At 39.5% G+C, this 22,310-nt stretch overlaps 1 protein-coding gene across 1 annotated transcript in view; it reads right to left on the reverse strand.

Annotated features, from left to right (window-relative positions):
• The window catches only part of FBXL13 (F-box and leucine rich repeat protein 13), a 221,646-nt gene that overhangs the window by 42,671 nt on the left and 156,665 nt on the right, over window positions 1–22,310 (reverse strand). The window contains exons 16-17 of the mRNA XM_069587823.1: window positions 16,747–16,866; window positions 15,900–16,026 (exon numbers count right to left, since the gene is read on the reverse strand). Of these exons, the coding sequence (XP_069443924.1) occupies window positions 15,900–16,026; window positions 16,747–16,866 (247 nt within the window). The remainder of the gene's footprint in view (window positions 1–15,899; window positions 16,027–16,746; window positions 16,867–22,310) is intronic.

Below are 22,310 nucleotides of genomic sequence, written 5' to 3' on the forward strand. Positions count from 1 at the left end.
TCCCTGGAGCTTTGAAGTTGACCTCTCTTCTTCTGTCTCTCATCCATAACTTCAGGCACCTCAGCCTTCTATACAGCTAGCCCAGATCTCTCTTCTGAGCTCCAGAATTTTTAAATTAGACACCTGAACGTGCCATAAGCACCTGAAACTTAGCACTGTTACTTTCAAAGGACTAGTATTCAAACTGGAAACCACAGTGTTTAATGAGTTCTTCCTACTGTTTCTTCTGGTTTAAGCAAGAAGTCTGGTTAAAGTTGAATAACTCATGGTAGACTTTTCTTCAACTAAAGTACATTGTTCCTTTCTCTGCATTTTACAACTTTTATGACTCTCTCTTTGTTTTAATCTTTTTTTAATTGAATATAGTTAATTTATAATATTGTATTAGTTTCAAATGTACAGCAATGTGAATATATAGCCTTTTTCAGATTCATTCCATAATAGGTTTTTAAGATATTGAGTTTAGTTCCCTGTGTTATAGAGTAGGTCCTGTTGTTTACCTATTTTATATATAGTAGTATGTATATGTTAATCCCAAACTCCTAGTTTATCACCCCTCTATCCTGCTATCCCTTTTGGTAACCGTAGTTTGTTTTCCATGTATGTATGACTCTCTCTATAGCACCTAGATTTCTTTACCTGGGAAATCTATAAATATAATCCATACAACTTAAGATATTTAGTATCTGATTACAGGATGTTAGAAAACACATCCTAAGAAATAAGATGGAATGTGGTACACACGAGTCTAGGATGACTGACAATTTTGATGTAATTATTGGAGGTGTGAAAAGTGAAGTTGCTCAATCATGTCCAACTCTTTGCGACCCCATGGACTCTAGCTTACTTGGCTCCTCTGTCTATGGGATTTTCCAGGCAAGAGTACTGGAGTGGGTTGCCATTTCCTTCTCCAGGGGATCTTCCCAACCCGGGGATCGAGCAGTGATTGAGACCCAAAACCGGGTCTCCTGCGTTGTAGGCAGACACTTTACCGGCTAAACCACCAGGGAAGTCCACTGAAGGTATAGATCTACCATTGGAGGTGTAGATCATGATAAATCTATAAAGAACAAAAGGTCCCTAACAGAAACATAGGAAGCCTCCTTTCTTGTTGCTTTTTTTGAGGATAAAATGGGATATAAGTTATTGTGATAGAGGGGATAGAGTTAGAAGGTACTGTTGAAAATCTTTTGTGTAAATTTTCTGCTTATATTATAATATACCTAATGCCTATGATTACTTGTCAGATGTACTGAGAAACAAAACAGACAAAAGTGAAGATTCTGAGGTCAAATGAGTCTCTGTCTTCTATCTGTCAACCAGGACAAAAAGAGCTCTTAGTCTGGAGAGAAGTGTCCTGGTACTGAATTGAAATATGTTGAAATAGAATTCAGCATCTTGCGTCCTAGTCCTAATCCTTCTCTTGTTTCTTTTCCTGGTAATGGTACTGCTATGTCCACAACTGGTCAAATAAAAACCTGGATTTTATCTGTGTTTACTCCTTGACCCACTGCTCTGCATATCCAGTTAATCAACCACAAGCCCTACCTACACTACCTCTAAATGTCTCATACATGCCTCTTCTGCCTCCATGGTCAGAACCTCATTATTTAAGCCGTCATCGCAAAAGCTCATCCTTCTTAAATAGATCTTCCTCACTGTTATGTCTCTGTACACAAATCCTTTTGAGTCCTACTCTGAGTTTTGCATTGGCTCCCTTTGTATATAGCACATAGTCTGAATCGCTTTGCAAGGCACCCAAGGCCATATTCATTCTATCCTCCACCTCCTTCTCCAGCCTCATCTCCTGCCACATCCTCTCTCTCAGGCCATGCTCTGACAATACAAAGGCACTTGTGGATCCCCAACTCATAACCCTCTCTCATGTCTCCATGCCTTCCTCCCTGCTTCTTCCTTCACTAGAATGCTCATCTTTTCTTCAACTTACAAACACCTACCAAAGCTCTTAGCTGCACCTCAAAAGCTGAAGACCATCTCCTGACTCCACCACAGAGACAATAGAGACAGAACCACTCACCTTCCAGCTCATTCTTGCTGCCAAGATGCAGTGCGGTGCACATAACTCCATAACAGCAAATCTACCTCATTATGTCATAGGTCTGATAAATTATTGCTAATTTACCATGTGCCATATACTTACATTGGAGAAGGCAATGGCACTCCACTCCAGTACTCTTGCCTGGAAAATCCCGTGGACGGAGGAGCCTGGTAGGCTGCAGTCCATGGGGTCACTAAGAGTCAGACATGACTGAGTGACTTCACTTTCACTTTTCACTTTCATGCATTGGAGAAGGCAATGGCAACCCACTCCAATGTTCTTGCCTTGAGAATCCCAGGGACAGGGGAGCCTGGTGGGCTGCCGTCTATGGGGTCACACAGAGTCGGACACGACTGAAGTGACTTAGCAGCAGCAGCAGCAGCAGTCCTTTCTTGGACTGGATAGTCCTGGGGCTTCCCAGATGGCTCAGATGAGTCTACCTGCAATGCAGGTGACCTGGGTTCGATCCCTGGGTCAAGAAGATCCCTGGAGAAGAAAATGGCAACCCACTCCAGTGTTCTTGCCTGGAGAATCCCAGGGATGGAGGAGCCTGGTGGGCTGCCGTCTATGGGGGTTGCACAGAGTCAGACACGACTGAAGAGACTTAGCAGCAGCAGCAGCATATACTTAGGTTAAGCAGTTTGCAAGTCTTCACAACACTATGAGGAAAGTAATATTATAACTACTGCATTAAAGAGAAGGTAATGGAGGCACAGAGAGGTTAAGTAACTTGCCTGAACTCTCATAGTGTAGTGACAACAGTGAGGATGTAAAGCCACACTCTGAATTCCTGCTTTTACTAATTTTTAGCCATGTAGTACTGTTACTCTTGGTGGTATTCTTTTGTCACTAGGCTATACCTTGAGACCAGGAGTGTGTCTGTAAGTTTAGTACTCCTAGACGCTTTCATAGCCTTTGACACACAGCTGACAATGAATAAGTATTTGTGAATGAATGAGTAGTCTATTTATAAAATTATCTATTTTTATGAACCCAATTTTCTCTTATCTTGCTAGTATACTGTCATAATTCTTGAGTGGAATCTATTTCCCTTTATAATTGTGCAGCTTCTCTGGTGGCTCAGATGGTAAAAAATATGCCTGCAATGAGGAGACCTGGATTTAATCCCTGGGTTGGAAAGATCCCCTGGAGAAGGGAATGACAACCCACTCCAACGTTCTTGCCTGGAAAATCCCATCAACAGAGGAGCCTGGCAGGCTACAGTCTATGGGATTGCAGAGCTGGACACAACTGAGCAACTTACAGTTTTGTAATTGTGTGAATCATTGTTTACATTTAATATGTTTCTTTCTGAAGCAGTCACTGTATTCAGTATTGCTTACACATTCTTTTAGGAATGAAGAACAAAACTTTTATCTGAAAATACGTTTTATCTCGATTAACACATCCTCTTTCTAAAATCACTGATAACACTATCTTGTACACTGTCCATGAAAATATATCTTTAACCTCAAAAGTGATCTTTTACACTCTGGTTAGCAGTTACAATTTTGTAAAAATAATTTGCCTTTTCTTTTTAATTATTTTTATTTCTATTTACTTGATTATTAGTATGGATTTTGTAACCATACTTTTTAAAATATGCCAACCTTTCCAGCCTATTTTACCAACCTACAAGTCTAAAGGAAAGCAGGCTTTGGTCAATACACAGAAATAGGTCCTCTATATGTTTGTGAAGGAAAGAAAATAAGCATCTCTGTTTCCTGGAAATAGAGTAAGTCACCTTGTGTCTACATGCCTTCTACCTGGTGGAGGTTGAGAGGAAAGTTACATCAAGCAAAGATTCTCCTGGAGGGAAGTGACAAGCTCACGTTGGTCACTTCTTTTTTGCGATGATTTTAGTAGGCATTTTTCTGGAAACAGGAGAAAATTGACTGAAAGCTCTATGAGGAAAACCACTATTGCTAGTGATGGGAGCAGCAGGTTCATACAGGGCCACTGGCTGTGAAGAGGGGCCTAGAATGGACTAAAGAAAGGTCCAGCTCCATAGGAAAAAGTTCAATAGGGCAAACTTCTTATGTGTGTGTGTTTTTTTGTTGTTGTTGTTGTTTTTCGTAATCCAAGGCAAATCCATTTATCTCTGAGTTATTCTGCTTTCTTTTAACTCCTCTTCTTTCTGTTTCTTAAATCTCAAGTGATTTCCTGTGCTTCCCGCTTTAGGAGCTGTTGTGCACTAAACCTCAGCCTTTATTTGTGTTTGTGTTCTATGCAGATGGGTGGTCTCTTGAAAGCATATCATCTGGTTAAGACGTGCAGCTGTAAGCATTCCCACTCCAGCTCAGATCATAGCTGAGATGTGGCATTTTGAAAAATCTTGTGTTTGGTTTAGAGGAAGAAAATGGTACCAGATCCATTCATTCCCTTACTCACTACTCACTGATCAAATATTTTACACACCTTTTATGTATTAGGTGTTATGCTGGGCATCTCAAAGCTGGGACAATCCAGCTTCTGCCCTGAAGAGTCTTACAATGTTGTAAGGAGGCAGGCATGTAAAAAAATATTAAAATACATTGAGTGACTCAAAAATATATTGAGCTGATTGCTTTATCGAAGACATTATAAAGTACAGTGGAAACACAAGGGAGATCCTAAGCTTTGCTCGGGAATTGCCCAGGAATTCCAGGGGAGCTTCACACAGCTGAAACTTGAGGGATGAGCAAGCAGTTAGCAGGTAGACAAGAAGAAAGGGTGTTTCAGACAGACAGAATTACTCACAGAAGTGAGACGAAAAGAAGAGTAAGACATATCTAAGGAGCTGGAGGAAAATCAGTTCTGTAATCTCTGGAGCTAAAAATGAAGGTGGAAGTTATCTGGAAGTGAGGCTGCATAGGTGGGCAAGAACCACCTTAGAAAGTCTTGGTCCCCCAAACTAGATTGTTTAGATTTTTTACTGAAAGCAATGTAGGTCTCCTGACGATATATGAGCAAAGAAGTTAAAGACTCAGATTTGCGTGCTGGAAGATCACACTGCAGCAGAGTGAACAATGGATTGAGGACAGTGATGCTTAAGGCAAAGAGGTTAGTAAGAAGAATCATGCTTGAACTATGGCAGTGACAGCAGGGATGGAGAGGAGGCAGGGGGACAGAATTGAGAGATATTTAGACCACTAATTATTGTTAAAGATCTCACACTGGCTTCTTTCTATTCTTATATATTACTTAGTCTTAGAGATTTTTTTTCTAGATCTGAAATGATCTTATAATATATACAGGTAAAATTAATATGGAAAACATGCCAATATTTAATACAGTTCAGTTCAGTTCAGTCACATAGTCATGTCTGACTCTTTGCTTCCCCATGGACTGCAGCACTGCAAGCTTCTCTATCATCAGTTCTCAGAGCTTGCTCAAACTCATGTCCATCGAGTCAGTGATGCCATCCATCCATCTCATCTTCTGTTGTCCCCTTCTCATCCTGCCTTCAGTCTTTTCCAGCTTCAGGGTCTTTTCCAAAGAGTCAGCTCTTCTCATCAGGCAGCCGAAGTATGGAGCTTCGGCTTTAACATCAGCCCTTCCAATGAATATTCAGAACTGGTTTCCTTTAGGATTGATTGGTTTGATCTCCTTGCAGTCCAAGGGACTCTTAAGAGTCTTCTCCAACACCACAGTTCAAAAGCATTGATTCTTCGGAACTCAGCTTTCCTTATAGTCCAGCTCTCACATCCATACACAACTACTAGAAAAGCCATAGCTTTGACTAGGTGGACCTTTGTCAGCAAAGAAATGTCTCTGCTTTTTAATATGCTGTCTAGGTTAGTCATAGCTTTTCTTCCAAGGAGTATCTTTTAATTTCATGGCTGCAATCATCATCTGCAGTGATTTTGGAACCAATGAAAATAAAGCCTGTCACTGTTTCCATTGTTTCCCCATCTGTTTGCCATGAAGTGATGGGACCAGATACCATGATCTTCATTTTTTGAATGGTGAGGTTTAAGCCTGCTTTTTCACTCTCCTCTTTCACCTTCATCAAGAGGCTCTTTATTTCCTTTTCACTTTCTGCAGAGTGGTGACATCTGCATATCTGAGGTTGTTGATATTTTTCCCGGCAATCTGATATTTCTTTCAGCTTTTGCTTAATCCAGCCTGGCATTTTGCCTGATGTACTCTGCATACAAGTTAAATAAGCAAGGTGACAATATACAGCCTGACAAATTCCTTTCCAATTTGGAACCAGTCCATTGTTCCATGTCCAGTCCTAACTGTTGCTTCTTGATCTCTTTATGGATTTCTCAGGAGGTGGTCTGGCATTCCCATCTCTTGAAGAATTTTCCACACTTTGTTGTGATCCACACAGTCAAAGGCTTTAGCATAGTCAATGAAGAAGAAGTAGATGTTTTTCTGAAATTCTCTTGCCTTTTTTTATGATCCAACAGATGTTGGCAATTTGATCTTTGATTCCTCTGTCTTTTCTAAATCCATCTTTAACCTCTGGAAGTTCATGGTTCACTTACTATTGAAGCCTAGCTTGGGGACTTTTGAGCATTACTTTGCTAGCATGTGAGATGAGTGCAATTGTGTGGTCATTTGAACATTCTTTGGCACTGCCTTTCTTTGGGATTGGAATTAAAACTGACCTTTTCCAGTCCTGTGGTCACTGCTGAGTTTTCTGAATTTGCTGGCATACTAAGTGCAGCACTTTCACACCATCATCTTTTAGGGTTTGAAATAGTTCCGATGGAATTCCATCACCTCCACTAGCTTTGTTCATAGTGATGCTTCCTGAGACCCACTTGACTTTGCACTCCAGGATGTCTGGCTTTAGGTGAGTGATCACACCATCATGATTATCTGGGTTTTTAAGATCTTTTTTGTATAGTTCTTCAGTGTATTATTGTCACCTCTTCTTAATATCTTCTTCTTCTGTTAGGTCCATACCTATCCTTTATTGTGCCTTTATTGTTTCTATCCTTTATTGTGCTCATCTTTGCATGAAATGTTCCCTTGGTATCTCTAATTTTCTTGAAGATATCTCTAATCTTTCCCATTCTGTTGTTTTCCTCTATTTCATTGCATTGTTCACTTAGGAAGGCTTTCTTCTCTCTCCTTGCTATTCTTTGGAACTCTGCATTCAGATGCTTATATCTTTCCTTTTCTCCTTTGCCTTTTGCTTCTCTTCTTTTCATAGCTGTTTGTAAGGCCTCCTTAGACAACCATTTTGCCTTTTTGCATTTCTGTTTTTGGGGGGGATAGTTTTGATCACCGCCTCTGTACAATGTTACAAACCTTCATCCATAGTTCATCAGGCACTCTATCAGATCTAATCCCTTAAATCTATTTCTCACTTCCACTGTATAATCATAAGCGATTTGATTTAGGTCATACCTGAATTGGAAAAGACTCTGATGCTGGGAGGGATTGGGGGCAGGAGGAGAAGGGGACGACAGAGGATGAGATGGCTGGATGGCATCACCGACTTGATGGATGTGAGTGTGAGTGAACTGTGGGAGTTGGTGATGGACAGGGAGGCCTGGCGTGCTGCGATTCATGGAGTCTCAAAGAGTCGGACATAACTGAGCGACTGAACTGAACTGAATGGTCTAATGGTTTTCCCTACTTTCTTCAGTTTAAGTCTGAATTTGGCAAGAAAGAGTTCATGATCTGAGCCACAGTTAGCTCTTGGTCTTGTTTTTGCTGACTGTATAGAGCTTCTCCTTCTTTGGCTGCAAAGAATATAATCAATCTGATTTCGGTATTGACCATCAATAATGTCTATGTGTAAAGTCATCTCTTGTGTTGTTGGAAGAGGGTGTTTGGTATGACCAGTGTGTTCTCTTGGCAAAACTCTGTTAGCCTTTGCCTTGCTTCATTTTGTTCACCAAGGTCAAACTTGCCTATTACCCCAGGTATCTCTTGACTTCCTATTATTGCATTCCAGTTCCCTATGATGAAAAGGACATGTTTCTTTTGGTGTTAGTTCTAGAAGGTCTTGTAGGTCATCATAGAACTGTTCAACTTCAGCTTCTTCAGCAATAGTGGTTGGGGCATAGACTTGGATTACTGTAATGTTGTATGATTTGCCTTGGAAACAAACAGAGATCATTCTGTTGTTTTTGAGATTGCACCCAAGTACTGCATTTCAGACTCTTGTTGACTATGAAGGCTATTCCATTTCTTCTAAGGGATTCTTTCCCATTGTAGTAGATATAATGGCCATCTGAATTAAATTCGCCCATTCCAGTCCATTTTAGTTCACTGATTCCTAAAATGTCAATGTTCACTCTTGCCATCTCCTGTTTGACCACTTCTAATTTACCTTGACACATGGACCTAACATTCCAGGTTTGTATGCAGTATTGTTCTTTACAGCATCAGGCTTTACTTCCATCACCAGTCACATCCACAACTGGGTGTTGTTTTCTCTCTGGCTCAGCCTCTTCATTCTTTCTGGAGCTATTTCTGTTTATTTCTGAGCCTTTCCCTCAAAACCTGTTACTTTTCCTGCATTACTTAACTTTCTTTGAGATAGGACCTCCATCCACCCAAAGTCAGATTTGGAATCCTTCTTATCCTCTCGACCTCTAGGCCCTTATCTTCCCCAACTAGTCAGTCACCAAATTCTTTCCGTTTTACCTCCTAAGCAGTCTTGACAGTGTTCTTTCCACTACTGTCTGACCTAGTTAAAAAATTCATCTCTTTAACTACTGAAATAACTCCCACTACTTTCCCCTCCAATCTATCCCCCAGAGAATTTGTTGTTGTTCATTTGCTAAGTTGTATCTGACTCCTTGTGATCCCGTGGACTGCAGTATGCCAGGCTTCCCTGTCCTTCACTCTCTCCCAGAATTTGCTCAAACTCATGTCCATTGAATAAGTAATGCCATCCAACCATCCTATCCTCTGTTATCCCTTCTCCTGCCCTCAATCTTTCCCAGCATCAGGGTCTTTTCCATCAGGTGGCCAAAGTATTAGAGCTCTTTGCATCAGGTAGCCAAAGTATTAGAGCTTCAGCTTTAGCATCAGTCCTTCCAATGAATATTCAGGGTTGATTTCCTTTAGTATTTATTGGTTTGATCTCCTTGCAGTCCAAGGGACTATCAAGAGTCTTCTCCAGCACCACAGTTCGAAAGCATTCATTCTTCAGCATTAATTCTTCTTTATGGTACACCTCTCACATCCATACATGACTACTGGAAAAACTATACTACTTTGACTGGACCTTTGCCAACAAAGTGATGTCTCTGCTTTTTAATATGCTGTCTGTGTTTGTCATAGCTTTTCTTCCAAGGAGCAAGTGTCTTTTAATTTCATGCAGTCACCATCTGCAATGGTTTTGGAGCCCTTGGCAGACTCCTTGGCATAGTGTGACATTCCGTTGGTAACATCTCCTTTTCACAGTATATTCTAGCAGTACTAAGCTGCATAAAGTTCCCTGAGTAAGCAAGCATAGGCATGCTTTTGTGTTAGACTGGCTGAATTAATAGATCCCTTTCTCTGCATCATCTATCACTCCATCTTCCATACCATATTTAAATGAGTCACACTTACTCTTCCAAATCGGGCTGCAGAGAACAAATCTTACTCATATTTGGTATTGTAGAGCTCAGCATTTGTTCCTTCATTCAGTGAATATTTATCAAGCATCTACTACCCTCAGGATTCTGGGAAAACAGCAGTGAACAAAGTTAAGTCTCAGCCTCATGGGTATTACATTCTCGTGAGGGGACGCCAGGAGATGGCCTACACAATGGACACTTAGGGTGAACATTTTTCTAGTGCTGATGGTGAAAAATTTTGAAAATCAGGCAAATGAAAGAGTCTTCTTAAACCACTGTCTAAGCATATGTCTGGAACATAGCTCTGACTCATTTTTCCTTTAAACAAGTATGGGTGGTGACTAAGACAACCTAAGCAACAGATTTAACTGCCCTAACTGGTGATCCTGTGGTCTTCAGTAAATGATAATTCTCCTAACTAGCAGAAAACATGTTCTTATATACGTGGAAATATAACCTTATATTCAAACAATTCTCTGGGGTAATAGGTAATGAATAATATCCCACTGGATTAGACATTAAGAAAAAGCTATAGAAAATTAAAGATTTTTAAAGATACCGTAAAGTATCATCATATTAGTAAGCTATTTCCTTCACTTACAAACCCTATTTTCTTTATATTGGAAGATGAAAATTGATATCCTTCCTCTTTCTGTAAAATATGCTTATTAGATAACTTCCTAAACAACTTTTATTCTTGGATGATGTAATAGATTAGTCACTATTTTTCCAAAAAGGAATGGTTGAAGACAATAAAATTATTAAAAGTAATGTATAAAGTTTGAAGTAACCGTTCTCTTCCTTGCTGTCCCCATTTAAATTAGTTCTCTTCGTTAAATATATTGCTTGATTTCTAAATATCTATAGGTTTTTCTTTGCTGATTAACTTCTTCATGAGCATCCATGATTTTCCAAACATAAAAGCCCATTACCCATGCAACTTAAAGAGCTCTTCTACCTTTGAGTAGTAAATTTCACTGATTTCCCTGCTTATTTCTAGAGCTCTTCTACATCTCTATATAGCTGTCTTGCAGGTGACTCAAACTAAACATGCCTATTTCCCCAACCTGTAGCAATCCTTCTCCTCCCACTGTGGAAAGGACACAGCTCAGTAAGGGATACCACCATTTATACAGCCATTCAAGCCAAAAATCTGGCATCGTCCTTGATTTTCTCCTTCTCTTCCTTACCTCCATATTCATTCTGTCTCTAGTTCTCATTGATTCTTTCTCCAAATGTCTCTCAATCTGCTGTGCCAGCCTTACTACCATCTCCCTGGTTCTAGCTCTAATACAGACCCTCATAATTTTTCATCTGGATTCAGTTCAGTTCAGTTCAGTCACTAAGTCGTGTCCAACTCTTTGCAACCCCATGAATCACAGCACACCAGGCCTCCCTGTCCATCACCAACTCCCAGAGTTCACTCACACTCATGTCCATTGAGTCAGTGATGCCATCCAGCCATCTCATCCTCTGTCGTCCCCTTCTCCTCCTGCCCCCAATCCCTCCCAGCATCAGAGTCTTTTCCAATGAGTCAACTCTTCATATGAGGTGGCCAAAGTATTGGAGTTCCAGCTTCAGCATCAGTCCTTCCAATGAACACCCAGGACTGATCTCCTTTAGGATGGACTGGTTGGATCTCCTTGCAATCCAAGGGACTCTCAAGAGTCTTCTCCAACACCACAGTTCAAAAGCATCAATTCTTCAGCACTCAGCTTTCTTCACAGTCCAGCTCTCACATCCATACATGACCACTGGAAAAACCATAGCCTTGACTAGATGGACCTTTGTTGGCAAAGTAATATCTCTGCTTTTCAATATGCTATCTAGGTTGGTCATAACTTTCCTTCCAAAGAGTAAGCGTCTTTTAATTTCATGGCAGCAATCACCATCTGCAGTGATTTTTTTCACCTGGATTATTGCTTTATAATCAGTCACTGACCATTTATGCTTAGTCACTCAGGCATGTCTGACTCTTTGTGACCCCCTGGACTGTAGCCTGCCAAGCTTCTCTGTTCATGGGATTCTCCAAGCAAGAATACTGGAGTGGGTTGCCATTTCCTTCTCCAGGGAATCTTCCTGACCCAGGGATTGAACCCAGATCTCTGGCATTACAGGTGGATTCTTTACTGCCTGGGCCACTAGAGAAGCCCTAGTGCATTATTCCCATGTCTGTCCAGCAGATAGAGTGATCTTTTCAAAATTTCAGTTTTAATATTTTATGGCCTAATTGACAATACTGAATGTCCTTCTATTGCCAACAAGGCAGAGAACAAATTCACTGTGGCTTTTGGGCCCCTCATGACCTGGCCCCTGCCTACCTGTCAAACATCATCTCTCACTACTCTCCTCACAATCAAGCTATATCCAAATGTGCAGATGTCTTTAATGCCACCATACTTTCAACCTCTTTATCTTTGTGCAAGCTGTTTCTGTGACTTACCACATACCCCTTCTCCTTCTCTTGTAAAAGAAGGTCTTCTCTGACTTTGATTTAGGTTAAGTTTCCCTTCTGTTTGTTTCCTGCACCCATCTCGTTTTATGACCATTGTTCCACACCTGTCTTCCACTAGAATATAAGGGCTAGGAGGAGGGGCCGGGTCTGTTTTCCTGATTCCAGTACCCATTGGCACTGAGCACAATGTAGTCAGAATAAATATTTGTTAACTAAATATATAGTATGATTCAAACTGAAAACTCACTATTGAAAAGAATCGTGAGTGAACATAATTATTAGAAAACATAATCTATTTTTTCCCAAAGGTATAAATGGTCACATTTGACCTCTCGTAATATCTGTAACATTCCAGAGTTTAAATCCTAAATGTTAAATCTGTAGTCATATTTGCACTTCGTCAGACCTACAGTCCAGGCTGGTGTTAGCTGCCCAGTTTGACATCTGGGCTGACTCATTTTAATTTGACTGTTTGAGGTTAGCTTCCAGAGCTATTGTACCTTGCGTTGTCGGTCATTTGCCGCTTAGGTCAGAATTTAACTGTCTTGGAGGAAGAAAACAATAGCCTTCAGAAGACTAATTTTTCCATCTTCTAGCAGAAAACAACTAACTTTCTTCTCCACAGGTATTTTTCAGATTGTTTAATTTTTTTTTTTACAAGAAAATAAAAACAGTGAATGGGACTTGAGGCTATATCCCTAAATTTTATACTTATCCTCAGTTGATAAAAATTTTAATATATGATCTTTGAAAATAAAAACTGAGTTTTTTTTGCAAATGCTAAAAATTAGGATAGAGCATCTAAACCTCCTTTCATTAATTCAACAAATGTTCACCAGATACTTCAGGTTGTGAGGAGTGCTGTGGTGGAATTATATTTTGATGTAATTTATAACGTGCTTTGATCCTTCTCATTACCCTGTGATCCTTCAGACAACAGCTGGGCCTTCTGCTTGTGTGTGTCAGGGAAGGGTTTTTACAGAACAGCACAGTAGAAAAACATCCTGGACTTGTAAGCTTAAAATTCTAAACCCTGAAAGACTTGGAGCATGACATTTTTAAAAACCATGTAATCAGTTGGAACATGTCTTCCACCCCCAGATTAGATAAAGAATCTATGCCAAGAGAAAAGACAGGGAGCAAAGAAGGAAAGAGGGGAGAGGAGAAGAGAAGGGGAAGGGAAGGGAGAGAGCAGAGCGGGAAGGAGGGGAGCTTGGAAGAAGAGGGGAAGAGAGAGCCAGAGGGAAGCAAAAGGATGAGATGCTGGGATACAGGGCCCACTTCCAGACCTCCCTGGACTCTATCTCCTGATAGGTTGGGAATATAAGAGTACATGAGAACTCATTCTATCTTTCCCTTGTATGCTTGTGAAAAGCAACAATGGATCAGAGTTTCCCTATGCTCATCATTGTACCAGCTAAAATCTAATGAGGAAAGTAAAAACAACTCTTGTTTGAAACTGAGGAAATAAAATCATGAAAGAAAATTGACTAATAGGTTATTAGACACCTTAGGAGCCTAATGGAATAAGGACAAAATCTAGATATTAGCAGTAGCAGGAAGCCAGTACCATGCCTATGCTGGAAGGACTATGGAAAGAGATAGTGTTTCTAACAGCCCAAAGTCCAAGGTCATGTGGGAAACTGGAACCACAACAATCCTGACCAAAGGGAGTAGATCACAGAAGAAATGCAGCTGATAATAATAATGCAGGGAAAGGTGGACAAAACCCCTGGCCTCTCCCTGCTTCTGAGCCTCCTGTTGTTCACAGATACTTTACAAGCACCAAACCCAGCTGGAATCTAACTGACATAAGTCAGCCACTCTGTAGAAAAGTAAGAAGGGTGAGGCATGGGTCTGAGAACAAATACACCCAGATGTAAAAGTGGGACAGTATCTGCAGGGGATGTCTGGGACTGTGGACCTAAGAAGGCCTCACAGAGTCCCCACACCTCAGGATGACCCAGAGAGGCCCAGAGCAAGGCACATATGACAAAGGAGCCCCAAAACTTGAGGGGCCCTAGGAGCTGGGACAGGGAATATACATCTGGGATTTCCCTGGAAGGAAACCAAAGACCAGATGGGCTGTCAGACACTTCAGGGGATCCCACCTTGGACAAAAGACAGCATTGAAGGAGAAGGCAATGGCAACCCACTCCAGTACTCTTGCCTGGAGAATCCCATGGATGGAGGAGCCTGGTAGGCTGCAGTTCATGGGGTCGCTAAGAGTCGGACATGACTGAGCGACTTCACTTTCACTTTTCACTTTCATGCATTGGAGAAGGAAATGGCAACCCACTCTAGTGTTCTTGCCTGGAGAATCCTAGGGACAGAGGAGCCTGTTGGGTCCTGTCTATGGGGTCACACAGTCGGACACGACTGATGTGACTTGGCAGCAGCAGCAGCAGCAGATGATCTCTGACTCAGTGGCTATACTTGAAAATATAAATTGCATTTATTTTAATAAAGTTTGTAATTTTGTCCTTGAGCTATTAAAAAAAAAAACTACTAAAAAAAAAAAAAAAAGACAGCATTGAGAAGACCAGGCTTGATTTCATCATAATGAGTTGACTACATCTAACTGTCCCAACCTCCCCGTCTCATTCTACATTTAGACAACACTCCAACACTCCTTAGTTGGTAAAGAAGCTGCCTGCAGTGCCAGAGACCTAGGTTCGATTCCTAGGTTACGAAGATCCCCTGGAGAAGGAAATGACAAACCACTCCAGTATTCTTGCCTGGAGAATCCCATGGAGAGAGGAGCCTGGCAGGCTACAGTCCATGGAGTCGCAAGAGTCAGACACAACTTAGCAACTAAACCACCACCACCACCAACATTCCAAGTAAGAGGAGAGGAGACCAGCTAGCAGAATGGAGGCCAAATCTAAATTCGCTCTTAAAGAAGAGAAAGAAGTGTACCAATAAACAGACACAGTTCTTTATTTAAAAGAGCCTACTGAATGTGTGGGGAAAGATGGACGTATAACACAGGTATCAGTAATGTGGTGAGAAAGAGGTCATGGTAAAGGAAACACTGAGGCTGCAGATGTACACAGAGAAGTTGCCGTATTTGCTGTACGGTAGGACTTCTCAGAGAAGGCCTCAGAGACAGTGGTATTTGATGAGACTGAGGGATGACTAGGGATTTAGCAAGCAGATGGGGGAGAGATCCTCACCTCTGTTGTCTTCTTCTGTCTCTCCTAATGCTCTGATTTCAAGAGAAGCCAGCATATTTATTATCTAACTGCAGTCCATTAAAGTCTTTCAGAAACATGACAAATCTCTGGATTTATCTTCATTTTGAATGGAGCAGTGCTAGAATGATAGGACGGGTGTGACCTGTGTTTCAACTCTAATGAGTAGCTACAGCAGCCTGCAGGAAATTCGTTTCTTAAAATATATCCTTTTATAGATTTGAAGAGGCCATTTTTATTCCCCCTTTTATTTTCACTTTTTAAAAACTTATTTTTTATTGAGGAGGCCATTTTTAGATTTCAGTTTTGAACTAAAGACTTGGATCTAAAAGCACTAAGGTAGTCTTTTGGAATGTGTAATCCACAAGGAAAATATATTTAAGCCGTCTAAAATATATCTTCACAATGAGCAAACATCCATAGTTGAAACAAATTTCAGATCTAACAGTCTGATCTGTCAGGACTTTCCTGCAAATATTGTATTTTGCCATTTTTTGAAGTAGAAACAAAACCATTGATTTACAAAACCTCAACCATCACTATTCCAGAAAAAAATTTCCAACTTACCCTTTATAATCCAATAATTTAAGAAACAAATAATTGTTGTTCTCTCCATTGTTTACAAAATGGAAATGATTGTGTTACAGAAAACAATAGAAGTCATTTTTTTTTACCTCATTAGAGATATCTGTTCCAGAGAGATCAACTGATACCAACGAAAAGATGTTTACAATAAATTCAACTCCTAAGTCAGTCAGATGTTCACAATTTCGTAAATTCAAGTAGTTTAAATTACAGCACCTGAAAGAAAGCATGAAAAATTAAACTTTTCATAACCCTGTCAAATAGCAATTTCTTTGCATAAAAACCATCTGGGGAAAGCAAATGCTATTGAAACAAGGATTTTATTTTTCTCATCATAAGGTTAATAGTAAGCTTAAAAGTGGACAATACACAGCTGAGTGAAATATTTTTTCTATGATTTCATTTCATATTGCAATTTCTGATAAGAAAAAAATATTGCATGCATGCATGCATGCAAAAAACTCATATAAATACCAAGATGAATAACCACTAAAAGGACAAATTTGAATCTCTCCTTTTCCTTACACATTTACTACAAGAATTAGACTTCACCCTGTAGTGTACACAAGACCTTTGACAAGTAAAGAGGATCAAGAATAAATTCACCCACTAGAGTATCCCTTGGGATACACTGGAGTAAAGGTTTCCTTAGAGACAATGTCCTTGAAAAGGACAGATAAGTCACCCAGGTATAGCTATTTATAACTTTTAGCGTGATTCCATCTCAAACTTTCTCCAAGGTGAAATTAGTAATAAACAGAGATAGAAAAATATTAATCTATGACTCCAATATCTTATTTGGTTTAACTGAATATTGGACCAGCTTCTAGGCATCCCTGATGTTTTCCAAATGGCTTCAAAAGTCCATCTCTGATCTCTCATGTCAACAGATATACAGCTACTAATAATATATGTAATATTATTGTTTTATCATACCGTTCTGATAGTTTTGCAATGGAGGCATCACTCAGGTGGATACAGTTACTTAAGTTTAATTCTCTTATCTTTGTGCTTGAAGGACCATCAAGAAATTGCTTTAGTCCCATATCACCAATTCTGTAGGAAAGAATAAGGAAAGCTCTACCTGTGATTTTATGTGTAAATATGTACAGTACTATTAAAATAAGAGCTACTACATCCAGTGCATTCCAGAATGGCAAGGCAATATCTATATCTGGTATTTTGCCCACATTTGTAAACCAAATTTGGTTATGTAGCTTTTACTTTAATATAAAATATATAAATGACAGTAATAGATGTATTATTAAAAATGCTATTCCTGTTCATTTGTTCATTTAATTAGGTGGCATGACTATTAATAAAACAGATGGCCTGCAAGGTTTCTTCCCTGAAGTTAAAATCTGATCATGTTAAATAGTGCCTGTTGCAATCTCCTGCAAAAGAAAAAAGACCAAAACTTAGGATAGGGAGAAAATACTTACAATCAAACTACCATGAAAATCTTGGATGAATTTCCACTAAGCACAAGTCAGTTTAGCTGGACTGGAAGAAACCCAGTAAGTTACGTATAGGTCCTTTCTGAAGCAGACAAGACCTGATGCTGTAGGAAGACCTTGACCTCAGTCTTCCCACACTGTCCTTAATCAGAGACACCTGTGTGTCAGTGCCACCCCTCCCATAAGTCCTGCTTTATAGTGATTCTCTCAGTTATAGTCAACAAGAAACACACTTTTAATAAAATGACAAGAAGAAAGTTGTGAAGTAGTGTTGCTGCTGCTGCTCCTGCTAAGTCGCTTCAGTCGTGTCCAACTGGAGAAGGGAACAGCTTCCCACTCTAGTATTCTTGCCTGGAGAATTCCATGGACAGAGGAGCCTGGCGGGCTACAGTGCATAGGGTTGCAAAGAGTTGGACACGACTGAGTGGCTAAGCACACACACACAGGAAAAATCATGTTTATGGTCATTGTAAATCAAATCTTACTCTAAATTTTGGTTGCCTTTGAATGTAGATTATAAATTTCTGAATATTAAGTATATTCATAAGCCTAATCATAAAAAATTAAGTCATCCTACAATCTTTTAAAAAATTACCTTTTAACCAAATAATTCTTAAAAATACTACTATGAAGAGAAAAATCCAAGTCATGACTTTTTATGCAACATATAGTGTTAGTCAGTGGCACCCCACTCCACTACTCTTGCCTGGAAAATCCCATGGACGGAGGAGCCTGGTGGGCTGTGGTCCATGGGGTCACGAAGAGTCGGACACGACTGAGCAACTTCCTTTCCTTATAGTGTTAGTCCCTCAGTCATGTCTGACTTTTTACGAAACCATGGACTGCAGCCTGCCAGGCTCCTCTGTCCATGGAATTCTCCAGGCAAGAATACTGGAGTGGGTAGCCATTCCCTTCTTTAGGGGCTCTCCTGGACCCACGGATCAAACCTGGGTCTCCTGCATTACAGACATATTCTTAACCATCTAAACTAGCAGGGAAGCCCCTTTATGCAAACATAGCTAAGTCACTTCAGTCGTGTCCAACTCTGTGTGACCCCATAGATGGCAGCCCACCAGGCTCCCCCGTCCCTGGCATTCTCCAGGCAAGAACACTAGAGTGGGTTGCCATTTCCTTCTCCAATGCAAGAAAGTGAAAAGTGAAAGTAAAGTTGCTCAGTCATGTCCGACTCTTAGCAACCTCATGGACTGCAGCCTACCAGGCTCCTCTGTCCATGGGATTTTCCAGGCAAGAGTATTGGAGTGGGGTGCCATTGCCTTCTCCATTATGCAAATATAATATAGCATAAATACAAACTGAAGGAAAAATAATTAGGAATTCAAAAAGAATATAATTAAGGTACAATTTTGTATTAGACTTGATTTTTGACAAAAGTGGGACATAAAAATTAATACAAATAATGTAATTTAAATTCCATGGACTATTAAAGTATATTCAACATGATAAACAACTTAACCATCAACCTTCCCATCAGCCTTACCCCTAAATAAATACTCCAAAAGACAGAGATCACATTTTTTGTACCATGATTGTTATAAAACTAAAAGTTAGTAACAAAATTATAATTAGATATAAACTACTTAGATATCTGAATACATTTTTAGTAAATAATTCTGGACAAAGAAAGAGAAACTCAAGTAAGTATTATAAAACTATATATCTTTCCAAAATTTGTGTATTTAACATAATTTCAATTAATATCTCAATAGGATTTTTTTCTGAAATGTGACAAAAGTATTCTAACATTCATTTGGAAGAATAAACTGGCAAAAATATCTAATAATTTAAAAGAAGACGACTCATGAAGAGAGTTTCAGTCTGTTAGATATTAGAATATACTTTGTTGTTGTTTAGTCACCCAGTCGTGTCTGACGCTTTTCAGTCCCAGGGACTGCAGCGTGCCAGACTTCCCTGTCCCTCACCATCTCTCAGAGTGCCCAAGTTCATGTTCATTGGATCGATGATGCCATCCAGCCGTGTCATCCTCTGATGCCCTCTTCTCTTTCTGCCCTCAATCTTTCCCAGCATCAGGGGCTTTTCAAATGAGTCATCTGTTCACATCAGGTGACCACAATACTGGAGCTTCAGCTTCAGCATCAGTCCTTCCAGTGAATATTCAGGGTTGTTCTCCCTTAAGATTGACTGGTTTGCTCTCCTTGCTGTTCAAGGGACTTTCAGGAGTCTTCCCAGCACCACAGTTCAAAGGCATCAATTCTTTGGCGTTCTACCTTCTTTACGGTTCAGCTCTCCCAACCATATGTGACCACTAGGAAGACTATAGCCTTGACTCTGTGGACCTTTGTCAGCATAGTAATGTCTCTGCTTTTCAACACAATGTCTAGGTTTGTCATCACTTTCCTGGCAAGAAGCAATTGTCTTCTGATTTCACAGACTTCTCTGGTAGCTCAGATGGTAAAGAATTTATTAAGTATAATGATAATAGATAACACTTATTGAGTGTTTATTAAGTGCCAGACACTTTTCTAAATATATTATATGAATTGATTTATTTTATCCTCACAACAATCCTGAGTATATACTCTTTATTTTCCCCATTTTTACAGATAAAATACTGTGCAAGATTAGATAGAAGACAGATGAATGATTGAAAGAGAAAAAATAGCCTGAAAACACACATTTATACACACACACACACACACTGACGTGAATCTGTGTTTATATGTATGTATATATAAATTTATATGATAATCCAGGAAGCATAAATATCAATAGAAAGGATTATTTCACATAATGGCCAAGTTGATGAGTTAATGTAGTTAGTTGTAAACCTGGCTGTGCATCAAAAGCACCCATGTTGCTTTTCAAAAAAATATGTTAGTTGGTGTTCCATCATTAGATATTCAGATTCAGTAGCTCTGGGATAGAGCTTGGGCATGTGTAGTTTTATTCAGCTCTTCAGGTGATTATGATGCTCTGGAATTTTCATTTTAAATCATAAATATTTTTAAAATGTAGCTTTCTATTACTGATTCCTAATATAATTGCACTATAGTAAGAGAATCTAGTTTCTTGATACCAGTACAATAAAAGTTGTGAGGACTTGCTTTTAAACTTTATGCACAGTCCATTTTTTGAAGGATTGATATGTGGTTGAGAAAAATATATGCTTTGATTCTCAAATTTCCCATATTAAGTGTATCTTCTATAGATGAATTTAAAAAAATCTAATCTAAAACTCTAAATTAAACCTCCCCTATCTTGTTATACTCTATTACATTTTTGTTTTTATTTTTTCACTCTGCTATCATATCTTCAGTTATCTTCCAACTTTGTATTTCTCTCTTCACTGAGTTCTAACCTGCTGATTAGCAATCCATTTTATTTCAATAACTATATCATATTTTTTCATTTCTAAAAGTTAGTTTTTCAAATTGTTGTTGTTTGGTCATTAAGTCATGTCTGACTCTTTGTGACCCCATGGACTGCAGCATACCAATCTTCCCTGTCCTTCACTATTTCCTGGAGTTTGCTCAAACTCTTATCTATTGAATCAGTGATGCCATCCAACCATCTCATCTTCTGTCATCACCTTCTCCTCCTGCCTTCAATCTTTCCCAGCATCAGGGTCTTTTCCAAAGAGTTGACTCTTTGTATCAAGTAGCCAAAGTATTAGAGCTTCAGCTTCAGCATTAGTCCTTCCAGTGAATATTCAGGGTTTATTTCCTTTAGGATTGACTGGTTTGATTTCCTTGCTATCCAAGGAACTCTTGAGAGTCTTCTATAGTACCACAGTTCGAAAGTATCAATTCTTTGGCACTCAGCCTTCTGTATGGTCAAACTCTCACATCCATACCTGACTACTGGAAAAACCATAGCTTTGATTATATGGACCTTTGTAGGCAAAGTGATGTGTCTGCTTTTCAATATGTTCTGTAGGTTTGTCATTGGTTTGTCACATTTTCTTCCAAGGAGCCAATGTCTTTTACTTCCACGGCTAGTCTAGTTATTTTTATCGTACTTTGTTGCCTGCTCATATTTCTGGTTCCATTATCTATTTATTCAAACATTTTATATATAGTTACTTAATATTCTATGACTGATTTTTCTAATATATGAATTACTCAGCTTAAATTTATATTGCATATCTTTGTACACTTGATGACTCATATCTTCATACATTTGATGGTCTTTAATTGTGAACATCTATTTATTTGATCTTAACCTATGGGAATCCCAGATGCTTAAAGAGAAGATGCTTTCCTTTAAAAAAGCTTGCAGATAACTTCTTCCAGGGGCTTGGGCACTATCTACTTGAGACTATTTTGTCCCTTTTGAAGGGTCCAAACACTGCAGAAGTCTCATCCTGGTTCCCTATCTTGAGTCTTACTAAAATTGATTCTGTCAATGCCAATGTTGAACATTTATGCTAATAGCAGCTCCACCTTTTATGTTTGCTTGCCCTTCACTCTCCATCTCAGAGAGTCTGCTCATTGAGAGAATGGTGATGAATCATGAACTGGATATTTCTCTCACTTTTTGTAGGCTCAGCAATGTATTGAAAGTATGTTTCATTAAGAATCTAAATTGTTTGTATTAATAGCAAGGAGTCCTTTGAAGTGTTTTGTCAACTATACTGCTAGAAGCATAAAAACCTCCATTTATTTTTAAAATTAATTAACCTACAGAAGCCTGAGTGAAATATATGAGTGCAATTCAATTTTATTTCATGTTAATACAAATAGGATTAACTGTTACATTCTTAGTTGCTCAGTTGTGTCCAACTCTTTGAGACCCCGTGCACTGCAGCCCACCAGCCTCCTCTGTCCATGGGGATTCTCCAGGCAAGAATATTGGTATGGGTTGCCATGCCCTCCTCCAGGGGATCTTCCCAACCCAAGGATAGAACCCAGGTCTCCTGTACTGCAGGTAGATTCTTTACCAGCTGAGCCACCAGGGAAGTCCATTAGCTGTTGTATGATAGCTTCCATATTGTGCTTCCATCATGATGCCAGCTTGTTCATGAGCTTGCAACTACAAGATATCAGCTGGGGCTTTAGTCATCTG

Source organism: Ovis canadensis, chromosome 4, assembly GCF_042477335.2.
Source record: "Ovis canadensis isolate MfBH-ARS-UI-01 breed Bighorn chromosome 4, ARS-UI_OviCan_v2, whole genome shotgun sequence".
Classification (NCBI taxonomy): domain Eukaryota; kingdom Metazoa; phylum Chordata; class Mammalia; order Artiodactyla; family Bovidae; genus Ovis; species Ovis canadensis.